The 17,805-nt window shown below is 46.3% G+C and overlaps 1 protein-coding gene across 1 annotated transcript in view; it reads left to right on the top strand.

The window, feature by feature from the left end:
* Nucleotides 1–17,805, top strand: part of GPC4 (glypican 4) — a 68,200-nt gene that overhangs the window by 36,082 nt on the left and 14,313 nt on the right. The window contains exon 3 of the mRNA XM_051630338.1: nucleotides 8,681–9,072. Coding sequence (XP_051486298.1) covers nucleotides 8,681–9,072 — 392 coding nt within the window. The remainder of the gene's footprint in view (nucleotides 1–8,680; nucleotides 9,073–17,805) is intronic.

A 17,805-nucleotide genomic window follows, 5' to 3' on the forward strand; every position in this document is an offset into this window, starting at 1 on the left:
GCAGAACTCTTCCTTTAGAAAATCCCATCTGTGAGCTTTTGTTTGTGCTTTCCCACTCAGTGTAACAATAATGAAGCAAATTGTCTGCTGTCTGTGCTGTGGAAGTTTGTTTATTCTGTGTTTTCATTTAACTGGCTTCTCTCCATCTGGAGATTCTTAAGGAGGTACGTAAACCACTGTGACTTTGTCTTGTTCATTGAGAAGGGTGATGCTCATCTGACCACAGAGAACCAGACCTCTGTTTTGGGAAGGTCAGAAAGATCCTGAGGTCAAGTTATGTCAGAAGGAAGAGATCTGAAAGGTCCTGCCCTCTAGGTTAAGGGTGGAAAAGAAAAAGATGCTAGGTTTTGTAACAGCAAAAACTTCAGCAATGGGCAAACCCATGTTGTGTATGGGCTTGAAGGGATTGAACAGTCTTCTGCTATCTCAGGTCCAAGCAGTTCTGCTGTTAAGATCATAGGTAAACTGCTCTTACCTCTGGGGTTTTTTGCAAAGATGTGGGCAGCAGCTTTACACTGGGCTACAGGAAACTGCCTGGTGCTCTCTGGTTACTAATTGCTGTCAACCAGTCAATGAGCTATTGTTTGTCTGTTTAAAATTAACTCTCTCTTCCTCCCTCCTGCACAAAAGAGTCACCTCTCATTGCTTGCATGGTCCTGGGAGCTGCTCCTCTGGAGGCCTGTTGAGTTGGTGGTGTTTTGGGGGTCTCTTGGTGGGCTTGGGTGTGTGATGTCCCACCAGTGCAGAGTTGGAGCCCTTTCATTAGTCTTAAATGTGCTGTAATGTCTTAGCATCCAGCTGTTGACATGCTGGTTGAACAAGTAAGACAGTTGGTCCTAGCTGGAAGAGCTCTCAGTGCAGATGTGAGATGAGGGGAACTGAGGTAACGGGAACAACAAAGCCATCCCCACCATTCAGCAACACGGGTCCTTCTCAAGCTCTTCACCAGCAGAAGGAAGGGAGGCTTGGAAGAACATGTATGTGTGAAAAACCTCAGAGTATCCCAGAAAGCTCCTCTGAATTGGGAGTATGCAGAAGGCAACCTGAAGAACTCACTTTGACATCATGCTGTTTGGGGTGGCAGATTGGTGTGTTGGTACCAAATGCGTGGGGGTCAGCAGGCTAAAGCAGCTGAGAAATAGTAGATGTGTTTGAAAGGTCAGTTGAGGTTGAGGAATGGGTGCAGTGAAAATTGAACGCGGGGGGAGTGGAAGGAAGAGCACACCAGCTGGAGGGAAAAGAGGCAGCAGCAAGGAGGGTGCATTGGGGAAGACAGCTGATGGATCATGGTCACAAGGAGGAAGATGGAAGAGCTGGGAATGAAGAACCTACTGCCTGGGGAACAGACAGTGTGGGAGCAGTGGGAGAAACCTGCTAGAGCTGACCCAGAACAGGACATGTGAGCAGTGGCAGTCTCTGGAAATAAGGGTGAGGAGGCTGTGAAGTCTGAGCTGATCCTGCTGGGTGGGATGTGGCAGAGCAGGAGGGACCCAAGAGGGGACATGGGGCATTTCTGCTGTCACTGCTTTCTTAGTTGGTGGGTGACTGCTATATGCAGCAAGATGCAATGTGCTGCTGCTCACTTCTTGAATCACAGAGAGCATCTCCACACTGCTTTTTCCTTCTTTTTTGCTGTTTATTCTTTTAATGAGCTCACTCTGCTCTCAGTGTGATGGAGGTGACTTCGTGTTGTGTGTTATCTTCTGCCCTGCTCTTCTGGGCTCTTCCCAGCCCCAGGGTGCAGACAAAGATTATGCTCTTGAGCCCTCCAGAAAAAAGAAGTTCTAGAAATCCCACTTTTTGGTGGTGTTTTGGTTGTTTGGGTTTTTTTTTTCCTCTTTCTCTTTACCTCTGTGAGAAGGCGGCCCAGTTGTTATTGTCTTGAAACTTTTTACTAATCAAGCCAAGTTTGGGGAGATGTTTTGGTCCCTCCTAGCTCTCTGTCCAAGGTTTATATATTAGGGCTGTTGCAGTGACACTGGTATGATTTAAGCCTGTACTTCTTCAAACTCCACGGAAGAGTTCTTCCCATGTCAGTAAGTGCTAACACATGTTTGAACACAGGACAGAGAAACAGCTTGTGGATTTGCCCTGCCCTTCCTGAGTTCATATTCAATAAATGTGTTAACACTATGTATTCATCCGTTTCTCAACACTTCTGGAAAAAGGTTGTTATGCTATGGTTTGTTTTTCCCTGGTGGAAATTACAAATGTGGAATATGCAGTGAAGGAAGTGAAGGCATCTGAAAAGTAACAGGGCACATTGGGGAAAGAAGGAAAATAATCTCTGTTTCCTTTGGAGTGGTGGCACAGCTCCGGATGGCTTCCCCTTGCAGGTGAAAAGAGCTCTGAAACATTCATCTTTTATTTTTTTTTTTAATCTTCCCCCCCCCAAATTCCTTTTATCTGTCTGGATTGGATTTGGCTCAGCATGGTAGGAGCAGCTGCAGGGTGGGGTTTGCATCCACAGATGCGCTTCTGGGACGGCGCCGGCCCCTCTGCGCCGCAGCCCTTCGCTGGCTCTGGGAACCCAGCTTGCTGTGGTGGACATTTCATGACCAAACCATTTTATGAAGAGATGTAATTAATCTCTCCGTGGCAGTGTTCTCCTGTGCCCACTAGAAAGCATAATTGTCTACGCAGACAAGGAAATTAAAGGTTTTGGTTAAGACAGACTGTCCTTAATTAATCATAATCTGGACAGCGTATTAAGAATATACCCAAAAAGCTGGGTGGCAAATTGTCTGAAACTAATTAATTGTGGCCATAAAAAATTCAGCATGTTCTCTCTGCATGCTTGAGCCTGGTTTTATTTGTTTTTTAAGGTGTGTTGAGTAATTGCAATGTCTACCTGGTATTTGTTTGCGGAGTTAATTAGAAAAGCCCAAAAGACAGTGAGTCCAGTTGAAAACACAGCTCTAAACTAAGCAAGGCTGGTGCGTGAGAGGTGTAGCATGTCCCACAGCCTTAGGGAGCAGTGTTGGAAAGGGGTGTTGTAGCCCTGGTCTTCTTTTGGAAGGACACTAGTGCACCTGAACATGGCCAACAGATGGACACCTGTAGAGAGCACGCTCGCTCCATGGCCTTGCTGAGCTCTTGGGTAAGATTGTCTGCCTTTTTTGCACTGTAGTTAAGGTTTCCTCTGCTCTATAAAATGGGGTTTTTTTTGGTGCTGAGCCCTGGGTCACTTGTAGTTGTTTAAGTGCTAGCCCAGTGTTCAGCTATGACAGATTCTTTGCGGTTTCTGGAAGAGGAGCAAGCAGGTTGCTGTGGAGCGCCGGGCTTCTCTGGGTGAAGTTATTCTCAGAATTTAATATTTCACTCCTGAAGATCAGAAGATTCAAGTCAAAGCTTTGCAGCTCCTTTATTGCTTGGCTCTAGGTTCAGCCCTGAGGACTCTGCCCAGGGCACAGTTGTGGGGGCAGAGGACACTGGTGTCAGACAGTGCTGGTGGTGGCAGGAGGCAGCTCAGGCCAGGCAGGTTTTGCTACTTCTTCCTTTGTCACCAGTATTGGTGGGGAAAAGCCAAACCTGCCTCTGGGGGAAGGGGAACGTGCCCCTTTGATGTGTTCATCTAATTTCTAAGAGCTGCCTTTGATTTAAGTAGGACTGTGCCCTACAGCAGTGGGCTCTCCTCATCAAAAGCCCTCACATATGAAAATCCCACTCATAATATTATCTGAAAGTGTTACCACGAGAAGCAGGAAAATATTGTATCCCTTCTTGCTTAAAAAAAAAAGGGTGTTTTCAGATGAGACCTGTGAATCCAAGATTTAAAAAAAAAAAAAAAATTGGATACAAAAATTCAAGGAAGTGGTTGTGTTGTGTGGAGGTGGGATTTGCCCTGTACCTTGCAGTGGGTGGAGTGATTGTGTTTCTTCAAGTAGCTCATGTAACTGCCAGTTGGAAGAAGGATGTTTTTGATTTATTCTGGTAGTGAAAACTGGTGTCATGTGGGAGCACCTTGGGGAGATGTGGTGCTCTCCTGCACTGGGTTACTGGCAGGGCTGGTCTGCCCTCCAGCTGCAAGCAGGTAATACATCTTATGACCTGAAAAAAAAAAAAAAAAAAAGGAAATTGCAAAGTAATTCTGGTTGTGTTTCCCACTGTGCTCTTTTATGGAAGGGTTTGTTCAAAAGCAGAGATTTATTTTTTTTCCTCAAGACTCTTATTGCAGAAATACCAGATATGTCACAGCCAGTCTTTCTGACTGTTTCATGGCATCTGTAGGCTTTCCTCAAGCATTGGGTGTTAAAATTCTACCCTGAAATTCATGTGTTAAAAGAATAAACAGAACCCAGAGCTGTAGGTTGCCTGCCTGCAGATTACTCCCTTTTCTGTCTCTAGAAGTTAATTGCATTGGAAATGTCATCTTGCTTTGAGCATCGAAGTCTGTAGCATCCCCAGGATTTCTTTTGCAATACAAAGTTTGAAGTCACTTCTTGGCATTAGGAAAGGTTTTGTGGCTCTGGTGCCACCAGGCAGCTTGTCCTCCTGAGCATCACCCCCAGTGAGAAGATGACTTTCCATCAGCAGGGCTTAGCTGAGAAAGGCTCAGGTAGTAAAAGGTGGACTTGCCTCCCTGTCAGGTTGGCTCAGAGCTGACTGATCAGTTCTGGAACCCTCACTATCAGAAGGATGTAGAGTTGCTAGAGTGTGTCCAGAGGAGAGCTACCAAGCTGGTGAAAGGTCTAGAGAATAAGTCCTGTGAGGAGAGGCTGAGGGAATTGGGATTGTTTAGTTTGAAGAGCAGGCTGAGGGGAGACCTCATTGCTCTCTACAACTACCTGAAAGGAAGTTGTAGGGAGGTGGGAGTTGGCCTCTTCTCCCTAGTCAGTAATGACAGGATGAGAGGAAATGGCCTGAAGCTGCACCAGGGGAGGTTTAGGCTGGATATTAGAAAGGATTTCTTTACCCAAAGAGTGGTTGGGCAGTGGAACAGGCTGCCCAGGAAGGTGGTGGAGTCACCATCCCTGGAAGTGTTTAAAAGAAATACAGATAAAGTGCTTAGTGACATGATTTGAGCACTGAACGGGTAGATGAGGTTATGGCAGGGGGATTGAGGTTATGGTTGGACTTGATGATCTTCAAAGTCCCTTCCAACCAGGATCATTCTATGAGCCATGTTAGCCCAGCACGTTGGCTGTGGTCTGTCCTCTCCCTGTATCCCAGACATCTATCCATGCTCTGCTCTCAGCCAGAACAGGGAGATATTGAAGCCACGTGCTGCTCCCGTGGGTCAGTTTGTGAAGCCCTTCCCGGCCTTGTGTGTGTGCTTTTGCCTGTTGGTTGACACAGAGGCCACCCCTTGTTCTGGGAGTTTAAACAAGATAACTGGTAGGAAAGAGAGAGGCTGCTGTCCCCCCACAGCAGCGTCTGAGAGCACAGGCAGAGTATGATCTGTCGTCTCTGAAAAATGTTTGCGTTTGACAGCTTTTCACAGAAAGCCTGTCAGAGTGATAATTTAATGAGTACAGATTGCTGGCAACACAGCTGTAAAACGTGCTTTTACAGTGCTGTAAAATAAGCAACTGAGGCCTTTGTGTGTTTGCTTTGTTTGAGAACAAGTCAACTCCTAATACAAATGAAAGGTGGTCATTTATTTTACCCAGCAAACAGTCAAGACGTAAGAGAGGAACCTGCCATTTTTCTTCTTGTGGTGGCAAGGTTAATGCTGGGTTACGTTGGTGTTTGCTAATCAGCTTGTTTCTGTGAGGGGGAGAATTAATATCTAATTAGATGTAGGGAGTTACTTAAAGAAAAGCCCAATGTTTGTTCCTGTGCCCAAGCTGATTTCTTGAAGGGCAGACAGAAACTGAGGATGCAGACTTACAGGATGCCACCAGCTTGAGTAAAGAATTATATATTCATATATATATATACACACACACATGTAATCTATACATATATATATATATATATATATGTACTTGTATAAAAAAGTGCATCTATGCTGCTAACCACATTAGCAATGCTAATGCAACAGCTGTTCTACCACTGGGTCCGTCCCTGCTTGCTGATGTGGGTTGTCCCCTCTCATCCCCAGTGCTGTGCTGGCATCCCTCCTCTCTGCTGTCCCAACCTCAGCCCCAGCCCAGGAACCTCGAGGCGCAGGTGAGGCCACCCATAGGCCAAGCCACTGGTACCAGTCACCAGAGTGTCCCCTTCAGCACTGTTCAGGGGTGCAGGCATGTGCTTTGTGGGGTGGGTGGTGGCTTTGTGCTGCAGACACAGCCTCCTCTGTCCTCCTTCCCCTCTTACTTGGAAACTGGCATTTGAGAACGGGTGTTTTCTGCTTGAGAAGATGCTGGCTGGTGCTCAAGCCAGAGATGATGGCTTTGCACACTTGTGGTGCCTCCTTCAACAGTGTTGTGTTTGTTAGGGGTTTAGAAGTGGCTAATTTTGGTGGGAAGTTTTAATTTACTTTCACTACCTTCCTTTTAGGCAAGGAAAAGTTCCTGGCTGGAAGACTGCAGGTGCTCAGGTATTTGCTGCTAGTTAGGTTAGGGTGATTAATGAACATACCTGGTTCTAGCCCACATGAGAAATAGCTGAGAGATTAAGTACTCTAAAGCCTGGATACAGTTTGTTCAACTTCCACTTTGGAAGTAAAATTATTTGGGGCAGGAGAATAAATTGGTGATGATATTCATGGATGTATTCCTTGAGATAACTTTCCTGGCTTAAAATACTGCTTTGGGTTTTTTAGGCTTTTAGTTGGAAGGATTTAATAGATTCCCCATCAATATAATTTTCAAATCTAATTATTTTTGAAGAGTTTGATGCTGCATCTGCTAGCTCTTGCGCCTGGCACAAAAGTATTTAAATAAACAACTTATTTGGTGATGCTAAAAGGTCTGAGCAGAGGAAGGAAGTGAGCCTTCACAATGATTAAGTGAATTAGTAATTAATATACACCAAGCTAATCTCTATAGTATAAATTCAACAGAAAAAAAATCTTCCTGGAGAGGAAATGCCAGTCATGGGAACGAAAGTGGAGGTTCCTGCTGATACTGGACAGAGGACGTGCCGGGTGTTTGAAATCAATCTCTTCTTCCTTGGATCATTTCTCTTGTGCTCCTAAGAGGCTGCATTATATACAGCCATGTCAGGCCCCCAGCCCCATGACTTTGTTCGTCAGGAACTCGAAGAATGTTTCCGTTTTTCCAGAAAATGTTTTCTGTGTTAGGCTTTGTTTGTACTGGAGCACTTTGAAGACGAAAATCTGAACTTCAGCATACTTGTAATACGTTTTAACAAGGTTTAAATTCACACTGGGCCAAAATGTGGCCCCCCCTCCAGTCCCCTTCTAACAACTTCTGGCTCTAAACATGACTCCTTTGAGGATTTAAAAAAAAAACACAAACCAAAACCAAAACAACCCACAGAGGCATGTTTTATTAAAATTATTGAATATGAGTCAGAGAAAAGCAGAGGCTGGAGCTGCCCGTTGCTGGTACATAAAGCAACAGGGAGCTCAGATGGGGAGGCTGCACCAGCGTCTCCCCCGGCACGGGGTGGGTCATCCCAGCAGCACCCACCCTTGCTCTCCTGACCTCCTTCCCAAGGCCACACAGCATGGAGTTTTATTCCAGAATGGCCCGAATGCAGTTGACTTAATGTACCCATCCCCTATTTCTTACTGCCATTTAACTCGTCTACTCCCAATCTCCACAGACTTTGCAGTTGGGTGGTCCTTGCTCAGCCCTGTGTGCTGAGGCTGTAGTGGCACTGGCTTGGCAGGGGATGGTCTTTAAACTGACCTGGCAGATGCATCTGATGTGCCAGACGTGGTCAGGTGAGCTTGTTATCGGTGTTGGAGGCGTATGTGGCACTGCCAAGGTGACACTTTCTGGCACCAGGATGTCTGGTGCACTTGGAGGGTGAACTGAAGTGGGGATTTGCTTTTAGAAAGTGGTGAAACCCAAGGGTACTTGCCCATCCTTTGTCATCAGAAAAATCCTTTGTTGTTCTTGTGCCAAGTGTTTAGCCCTTGGATTTTGAGTAAATTCTAGCTTATTCGTGGGGTTTTTTGTTAACTGCCACAAACATCTGAAGCCCCATCTGCAATCTGGACCAATTAGGTAATTAGAGACAGGCCCTGCCTTGAGATCTGACAAACTTACAAGATGTGAGACGGAACCAGCAGGTAGATTTTTGGGTTTGTTTTTAAAACGTATTTGAATTTGATCATTTTTGAGGCTGATTTATGATTATTTCAGAAAATGAATTGACAAGAACTGAAAGACCGATTTGCGCAAAACATCTGTTTAACAAAAAAAAAAACACCTTTTTTTTCCCCTGTTGCTTTCTGATAGTCTTGTGCTTTGAAATGGTTTGTTTTAAGACAGCTGAATGGTAACATAAGAAACTGGCTCTTTTTTGTTTTCATTTTCCTGACTTACGGTATTTAGATTTGCATCCAAAGAGATTTTAGTCATGCAAGGCTTCTGATCTGGAGAGAGAGGGTGTGGGGTGTTGGTTTATGAAGAGTAATACAAAAATTTGAGACACAGAAATTGTTTGAAAAATTTTAAGGAGTCCTTTAACCTTCCGTTTCATTTGGGTGGTGGTCTTACTGTGAAGAATTTTCCAGCTAAGCAGTGGCAGCGGTTGTAGAAGCCTGGGAGCACATAGTCCAGTGCCAGCATTTATCGTGTCTTCTCTTCCTCTGTCCTAGAGTTCTTCAAAGAACTTCTTGAGAACGCCGAGAAGTCGCTGAACGACATGTTCGTGCGGACTTATGGCCGTTTGTACATGCAGAACTCAGAGCTGTTCAAGGACCTCTTCGTGGAGCTGAAGCGGTACTATGTGGGTGGCAACGTCAACCTGGAGGAGATGCTCAATGAGTTCTGGGCCCGCTTGCTGGAGCGCATGTTCCGCCTGGTCAACCCCCAGTACCACTTCACGGACGAGTACCTGGAGTGTGTCAGCAAGTACACGGAGCAGCTGAAGCCCTTTGGGGACGTGCCACGCAAGCTGAAGCTGCAGGTGACGCGGGCGTTCGTGGCCGCCCGCACCTTTGCGCAGAGCCTCGCTGTCGCGAGGGACGTCGTGAGCAAAGTCTCTGCCGTGAGTTCCACCTCGTGATTGTTCCCGTGTCCCACAGACCCATCTTTCCCCGTTGTCCTGGCTGTTTAGCTAAAGCTGTTGGTGGCAGTTGAGTGCAGGGTGGGACCAAACTCCATCTAGGGAGGCTGTGCTGTTGTGTGGTGGAGTCACGTTCTGGGGACGTCACCGTCCGGTGCTGCAGCTCAGCAGTGGGGGTGTTCCCCAGGCCGATGTGGTCCTCCTCTCTAGGGAACAGCAGCCAGCAGGAAATTAAATACCTTCTGCAGTGGATATAACCATGTTTGCTTGTGTAATGGCCGTGTCATCTTCTTAGTATTGCCTTCAGATTACAGTGAGTCATGGATGCTTCGGGCATCTGTTACGGAGCAGCTGATGATCTGCTCCTGGCTCCCAGGTGCAGGAGAGGCTGTTAGCAGCAGCAGACAGCACCTCTGTCACAACCATGAGCTGGGGCTCTACACACAGGGCAGCAGCCAGGAGAACTTGGTGCCACATGTGCAGCATGACCTAGACCTCAGACTTCTGTGGTAAAGTCACTTCTTTGAGGGGGGGGTCAAACAGATGTGATATGTCAGTCATTTAAATGTTCACCTCCCTCTCCTTATAAACCACTTTGGAGTGGTTTAAGTGGGGTGACTTTTTTTGACATGAGATTTGTCTGTAGCTTAGTCTGGGCGGTATGGCAGAGGGAACAGGTGTCGTCAATAATCCCCTTACAGTGATTGTGTGAGACAACAAATATTAGTGATTTCCTTTTAGCAAACTCCACTAATTTCCTGTGGCCTGTAGAAGATTTAGTATAATCATTTAATCAGGCAGAGAGAGGTTGACTTTTTCTCTGCCTGGTTACAGAGCAATAAAAGGCCAGGCTGAAAGGGCAGGCAGTAGTTTGAGTCACCTGCAGCACTGCAAAAGAGGAAAAAAAAAAAATAGGAGGAAAACTGAAAAGAATGGCTGTTCAGGTACTTCTAGAAGCAGAATTCTATTCTGGAGGTATCACAAGCAGTATCACTAAGTGAGATAATAATTCAAATTGCTTTGACTTACAGGAATAATATTAAAATACTGTCTCTCTGGAAAGAAGAATAAAAATCTTCCACATTAATCCTTCTTGAAGAGGAATGAGAAAAATGGCCTGTGATAAAGCCTGCATGTGGGTGATAGGGCAGAGAATATTGGCAAGGAAAGAGTTGCCTAGCTAACATATCCAGGCTCCAGGAGCAAGTTGTAAAACAGCAGTGACAGGCTTAGGTCCTTGAGTCCCCATTTAATAATGACTCTGGCATGAGACATGTGGTTGAGGATGAATGTTGTGGACCTCCCTGGGTGACATGTGGTGTCCCTCTTACAAGACCACAAGATCCTCCAGCATCACGGATACTGTCCTGTGGTGGAAAGAAGATGTGGGACAGAGGGTTGGTGCTGGATGAGGCCAAACATTGTATCTCCGAGTCAAGTCACTGGCCATGCCTGCCAACCTCTAGGCTGGGTTATCAAATTTAGTGAATCTTGTTTCTGGCCGTGCAGCCTTGGGATATATATTGTGGTCAGAAAGAAAGGGAAAAAAGGTTTTCAGTGCTGGAGAGTGTGGATGAAGTATTCGGGTGGGAGGTCTGTCTGCTAAGCCCAGTACAGTTTTTGGGAATGTGCAATCACTTGATAGGCAGTAAACGTGCATGGGAGAGGGATTGTGTTTATGCTCCATCTGCTCAGAATTCATCAAAACGTCTCCAGACTTGACACCAGACCACGAGGGCTACGGTTCCCGCATCTGTTCCAAATCAGAGTCTTGAACCCGAGGTGGCACCGTGATTTCTCTTTCCCTTTTGAAGATCCTCGAGTGTAGAGTTGCCTGCAACTCTAGAATTAATTGCTCAAGTGTGGAAGGTTACCCAGAGACCCACTCAGCTGCAAAAACAGCTCACGTGCTGCGGATGATCGCAGTTACCGCGCTTCCCGCTTCGGTTTCCCAGGTTGCAGAGGAAATCCTGCATCAGATTGACTTTTCAGAGTGGTAGCAGAAGTCCTTGCTGCTGAAGAGCTAAGCTTTAGGTGCAGCAGCAACACGAATCTTTTCTACAGTGTTTTAATCTCGTTCGGTGGAAATCTAACATCACATTTCTACACGACGCCATGGGAAATTCTGTTTGTGAGTTTAAAAGCTGATGGTTTTATGCCTGCTGCTTTGTGGTTGTGTTTTGGGGCTTCCCACATTACATACAGATTAGCCCGGCTTTGCTGAGTTCTACAGAATGATTCTAATTGACTTGGCTTCCTTTTTATTTTTTACTCAGGAGTTGCAATGGGATGACTGCTTATACCAGAGATTAACTTGAGGGATAAATCTTCTGTTCTGCTTTATGGAAAAATGTCCAAAGTAATGCAAAGCAGTTCTAATGCTTTTTCTAACAAGCAAGTTAAAAATGTTTAATTGAAAAACCTCAGTTTGAGAAATAAGAACTATTGAAGACCCAGCTGCTTTTCACTTTCCTGGGGTGCTGTCAGGAGAGCAAGAAGCTCTTCACAGTAGAGCAACCTTGATGGCTTTCTAATGATCCTGTGTATTTTTACATCTTCATCAGGGAGATGCATTTAGAAGGGCAGTGTTCTTGTAGAAGTTTGGGAGTAGAAGTGGGAAAAGAAGAGAGGATATTGAAAAGCTGCAAGTATGCTTGATTTCTGAGCCAGAATGCTAGGGAATAACTGTAATTTGGCACTGGATGGATCAGAAGCTGCGTGCTGCTGCCCAGACACACAATGGAGAGGAAGCACAGACTCTTTTCAAACTGTGTCTAAAACCCCCACCATTTTGATGCTCAAGATTCCACCCCTCAAATTCCCTCCTTCGGACCCAAAAAGTACAAAGTTCTCCAGATCCAAGAAGAAAACCCAGGAGGCTGTTCCTGCCCACTGAAGACGTGTCCTGCATCCAAGGTGGGCTGTGAGGGGCTGGGCGCCTCCAGCCCTTCCCTCTGTGGCCTGCTGATGCCTGGTACTTTCTCTCTGACCTTCTTGCCCTCGCCTTCAGGAGACGGAAACCTGCCCACCCCTAATGGCTCACTGGCTGCTTAGACCTCCACAAGCACTAACATCAGCTGGGTTAAATTGCTGCCAGCAGTGACATTTCCTGCCCTGACCAGGGGTGGAAAAAAGGAGCAAATACAAGCCAGACCCCAGGGTGACTGAAAAAGGGTGAGAACCTACAACTGAGCAGTTCCCAAGCTGCAGAGAGGTGCCCTTCATTAGTTACATGCAATTAAACCCACAGCCCAGTCAAGGGTCATGACACCTTTGGGGGCAAAGTACCCAGCAGCTTGTTGGGTGCAGGTCAACTACAGTTACGGGATGGAGGTCCCCACTCGGGACAGGAGAAGAAGGTAAAGTCAAGGCCTGAGCTCCCTAACAGTTTGATAGGGTTGGGAGGAGCCTGCTTGACCCAAGGGCTGGGAGGTGAGTTCTGACTGGAGGTCAGCAGAGAGTTTTCTGAAGCCCCCCAGGAGATACGTACTGATGAACTGTTGATCTGAGGTTCTTTTGCCACTTTTCCCTTGTGTCCAGTCATTTGAGGGAACTGCTGGGAGATCTGGGATCTCCTAGTTCACCTCTGTATCAAGCATTTGCCTGCTGAAAGCCACAAGTGCAGTTATGACCAAAGCAGCTGGGCTGCTGGAAGGGTGCTTCTGGCCCATCCTTGGAAAGCCTGAGAAAGGCAGCAGCTTCAAAGTTGTATACAAGAAATGGTGTTTAATTTGGAAGCACAGGTATGATCTGTACGAAATAATGCACAGCTTCACATGAGGAATACATCTACCTCCTCACCTGCTGCCCTAAAGAGACATGAACAGCCCAGAGGAAGCTGCTGGAAATGTTCATGGTGGGTGGAGGAGGCTCAGCTTCCTTGGTATTGGTGTTCCTTCCCTAATGAACTGTGATGGCAGCCAAGGAGGGAATTTCCTTCAAACTATTTATGGAATTGCAGAGGGGCAGGTGGTCACCTTCCCACAGCTGCTCCAAAGCTGGAATGAGAGCCTTGTGGCTTTTTAACCCTTTTTGCTCTGAGCTGCCTTATCTGTAATGAGGCATCAGTGGAGCACAATGTGAAGCTCTGAACCTGCATAAACTGATCTGCTGCTGGGCTGTGTGGGCTCCCTTGCCTCCAGCTGCATCCCCTGAGGTGTGGCTCCTGCCCTGTTTGGCATGCATGCTGAATATGGACCAGACATGAGCTTAGGAGAAGTGGTGATGAAAATAATAGAGCAATGAATGAGTAAGAATTAAGTCCTGTATCATCAAAAACACCAGGGCACTGAGTTCCCGTTTCAGTAAGAATTGTGTCTATTGTAATTATTTTTGAGGATCTAAATGTTTAGTCAGAGAGCAAAAGTCCAGTCTCCCTTTGTGGTCTTTGCCCTTGGATTGATAAAAGGGGAATGTGACCTTAATCCTTCAGGAAGAAGTTCACATTCCTATATCCAAGGAAGCTGGGCACCCTTTGGGCAAGAGCAAACCCTCCAATGAAGTGAGAGAAATGAAGTGTCCCTTGCATGCATTGAGAGGAGGTGGGGGGCAGATGCTTCTGCTTCATGGGCAACCAAGAACTAGCCAGAAGAGCCAAGGAACACTTTTAAGTGTTGCAGAGGGGCCTGTGGAGAAGCAGAGCTGCCCAGGCAGCCAGCTGCAAGCTGTGGGGCCAGACTGAGGGGCTGCCGTGCACGAGGACGTTGCCTTCCACATGCCAAGGGCAAACATCAATGCAGAAAACAATACCAAGCACTTCTTCACATCAAAGATGACCCTGAGAAGACCTGCCAAGAATGTGGCTGCATCTGCCTCAGCTCCGGCCATCTGAGGGGCTGTGTTAGGCATCACCTTCAAAGCGTGCTCGCGCAGCAAATCATCACGGATTTAAGGTGCCGAGAGCCTGCGTGGAGGAGGCTGTGGGCTCCGAGCTGCTGGCTTCGTGCAGGACCATGTCAGGGTTGGGTTTTTTCTTTCTTTGCCTCCCCCCACCGCTGTGGCTCTGCTGCTAATTTTTGAAAACAATGTGAGGGATAACTAAGGAAGCTTTTGGGTGTAGCTGCCAAGATAAATACTCTGGGTTTTTTGCTCGTTCAAGCAAACAGAACACTCCTAATTATCTGCTGTGTCCCTGGGTCGGGGAGAGGCAAGTGCCCTGGAGAACAGGCTTTGTTTGAAAGGCCCGTTGGTCCTGAGGACAGTGAGAGCTGGAGGTGCTGAGCCTGGCATTGCTCTGTTTGGTGGAGGAGGCGTCTGCTTGGCACCCTGCGGGTGCCAGTGGGAAAGACAAGCACACAGTGCTCCCCTTTGACTTGTTAATATTAAGACTGAGCAGGTTGAGTGACCAGCAGTGTGATTCTCAGGAGCTCTGCTATCCATCTCTGGCAGGGTCATATCTGAAGAGGAGGGGGGAAGGAATTGAGTAGGGAATTGAGCATAAACGTACTCTTGAACTTTTCCTCACACAAGACAAAGCTGCAGCAGACATGTCCATGGGTAGTGAACACCGACGAGACATAGAGCTGTGTGGTTCCCAAGGATTGTTCCTAAATGTGCTTCCTTGCGCAAGAGCTTGGGGGCCCAAATCTGTGGTTGAACCAGATGCTTTCTGAAGTATTCATGTGCTAGCACCAGGCCAGCACAATTGGTTAAATACGTAGTTAATTCCAAAACACTTTCAATGGAATATTTGGGGTGGGGAAGAAAACCAAGAGCCGCCTGAGTGATCTGGTGCTTCACAGCGAGCGGAACGTCTGGGTCGGCGTGTGCCAAAAAATGCTCTTGCACAACACTGAGGGAAGGAAAAAATGATGCAAGTAAGGTTGTGTTGGTCCCAAAAGCTGACAACACTTCACTTGTCCACACTGGCTGCTCACCTGGAGCACCCCACAGTTCTTTAGTCAGCTCTGGAGTTCATTTTTGAAGTAATGAAATCATCTTTCTGTGTGACTGAGAAGTTACTCCCTCAGTCTTCTTTATCCAGTACTGCCCTCATGCTTTTTTTTTTTTTTTTTTGCAAAGAAAAAGCAGTAACAATCAAAAGTAATTTCACAACATTTATTTTTTAGGTTGCTGAGTTTTTGTGTATTCTGGTGGCTGTGCTGCTGGCATGGCAACGCTGTGGTTGTGCAAGCTTGGAAAACACGAAGGCCTGAGTTATCAGTGTTGTTATAAATAATTATTAGAGCCGGCAGGATTTTAAATGTTGTTATTTACATTCTCAATGTTAACTTGAGGGTAGAGTGAGAGATTAAAATGTGGCTCTGGCTGTCTGGCAGCTGGTGAGAGCTCCCCACAGAACAACCCGTGGTTGGAGTTCTGTCATCCTTCCTTGACTGCTCCTTGTGTTGGGAAGGAGGGGGAAAAAGCAACTGGTTGCTTGTCTGAACTTTATCTGCTTGCACAGGTTGTTTTTTTTCTTGAGTTTTGGGGGCTTTGTGGTAGGTTATCAACAATGCATTTCACTTGCTGAAGTCTGTGCTTTAATTGTGAAGTTTCTACCAGACATTATGTGTCTAGATGTGATTGCCAGCAAGCTGGAAAAGGCCAAGGATGCAGGGCAGACTGTTGTGTCAGACTCTGAAACGGGATGGATGTGACAACAAAAACCAGATTTTCTTTTGCAAAGAGCACATGATTTTTAGAAGACCATGATTGTAGCTTGACCAGTAAATGCAACTTGGGACGTACCTCAATAAACACGATACGAAACATTTGAATTGAGCCCAGAAAGCCCAGAGCTGTTTGCTTGGCACTCCATTTTCATGGATCGTGTGCAAATCTGTATTATTTTTTTTTTTAAGGAGTGATTTTGATATGAGTGTGCAGATTGGTGCCAAAACACATCTGTTAGCAGCTTTTAATCTTCACGTTTGACAAAGCCTATAGACACGGACAAATTGTAATTTACATGATGAAACCACAGGGTGATGGATTGCTGCAGTGGTGTGGAACGCCACGGAGAGGAAATAAATTTCACAAGATAAAAGGAAGGGGTTGGAGTGCATTTACTTCTATTATAAGCTTTTACAGGGTATGTGCACTACAGTGTACTGCTACCTGGGCTCAAATCTACTAGAGTAAATCCTCTTCAGCAAATAAAGCTTTCTTTGGGACTCTGCTGTTTTAGAAAGGAGGTTATTTGGTTTTGAGGGTCGTTCTAGAGCAGAGTTTGAATGAACTTGAGTTGCTTTCCAAGATAAACACAACCCCAGAACAAAGCATATCTGGGTTTACTGTTACATACAATGGTGTTTTAAGAGCTTGCACCTGGTGTGGCAGAGTGAACATTAAAAGCTTGTGAGGAATTGCTGGTGGAACATATGGCACAGCCCACTGTGATCCAGAGTGGGTTTGGACTGGGCACAGGCCCCTTGCCAGGGGTTAAGGTTCTCGTGGCAGCAACAGGCGTCAGTTCAACATTTATCACTGTTGTAACGAGGTGTAATTGCTCATAATCTTCCCCGAAACTCTCTCTCTGAGCTGATCTCTGCTTGTGCCTTCCTCTTGCTTTCAGACACCATAAAATGCCTGATCTGGACTGATTAATTTCCTCTTTATCTTCTTCTCCACCTGCAAGGATATTGCAAACTTAACAGCTTCCCTGTGGGTTACATCCATTGCTGGGTAGGGCAGTCACTGCTGCTTGGTCCGGCAGTCACTGCAGGCTGGGGGTTTCTCTTTTCATTGCCCCTTTTGCTATCATCTTCTGCTCAACTCAGTGTAGGGCTCAGAACCACAAACCTATGTAGAGAAGTAAGCAATACCCCTTTGCTTTTAAAATCATCCTGGGTCTTTGTTCAAAGGACTTAATCCAAATGACTGTCCCATGTCATCTGCTGTGGAATGCCAAGTAAATGGCTTCAGTTTCCCCTACATCTGCTTCATAAAGATCAGCCCCTATGAAATATCAAAGCAGGGTGGATGCTTCAGGATTGCAGCCCCTCAGTGCTCATGGGGTGAGCCAAGAACCTAAGATGGGAAGGTGCTTCCTGGGTCACTGATGTGTGGGTGATTTTATTTGCAACACACTGCCATGCGGTCTCTTCCATAAAGCTGCAAGTTTTCATTACAGGGCTGGGGAAGTGTCCTGCTTCTTGTCCCACTCTAAACTGCTCTAGCTCCTAGCTGGTGCTACTGACCTTTTCCTCATGTTCTTCTCGAGGATGCAGAGTGCTTCTTTGAGGGTCAGCAGTGCTAGGACGGCCGGGATCTGCTGATAAGCTTCAGGACTAGGTGTGGAAGTCCTGGCACCTACCACTAAGTGTCATGGGAAGAGATTATCAGAGAAATGACTAAACTGGGGCATCCTTTAGAGCTCTCTCTCTGGGTGTGAGATGTTTAGTTCCCTCTTCCCCCTGCAACTTTTTTGTTATGCAAGGGCTGCACCATCTGGATGGCAGATGATACCTTTACATTTGTCTGTTTTCAGTTTTCCTATTATAAATCATCTGATTTAACTGGTTTCTGTTGCTTAAGCTCTTCTCAGTGTTTGAACTAGCTCTGCTTTAAAGCCAGGCTGCCCCAACAGGGAGCTTTCTGCTGGGGCTCCTGCTGTGCCTTCCAAATATATGGAAGTATATATGCTCCAAAGTGTCTGAACCAGATTCTCCCACCACTGCAAATAGCTTTCTACATCGAGTCATCTTTTGCTCAGCCAAACAGGCTCCTTGCAGACAAAAGAGGGGCAAAGATGACAAAAAAGGGGTAAAGTGA

The sequence above is a fragment of the Apus apus genome, chromosome 12, assembly GCF_020740795.1.
Source record: "Apus apus isolate bApuApu2 chromosome 12, bApuApu2.pri.cur, whole genome shotgun sequence".
Lineage (NCBI taxonomy): Eukaryota > Metazoa > Chordata > Aves > Apodiformes > Apodidae > Apus > Apus apus.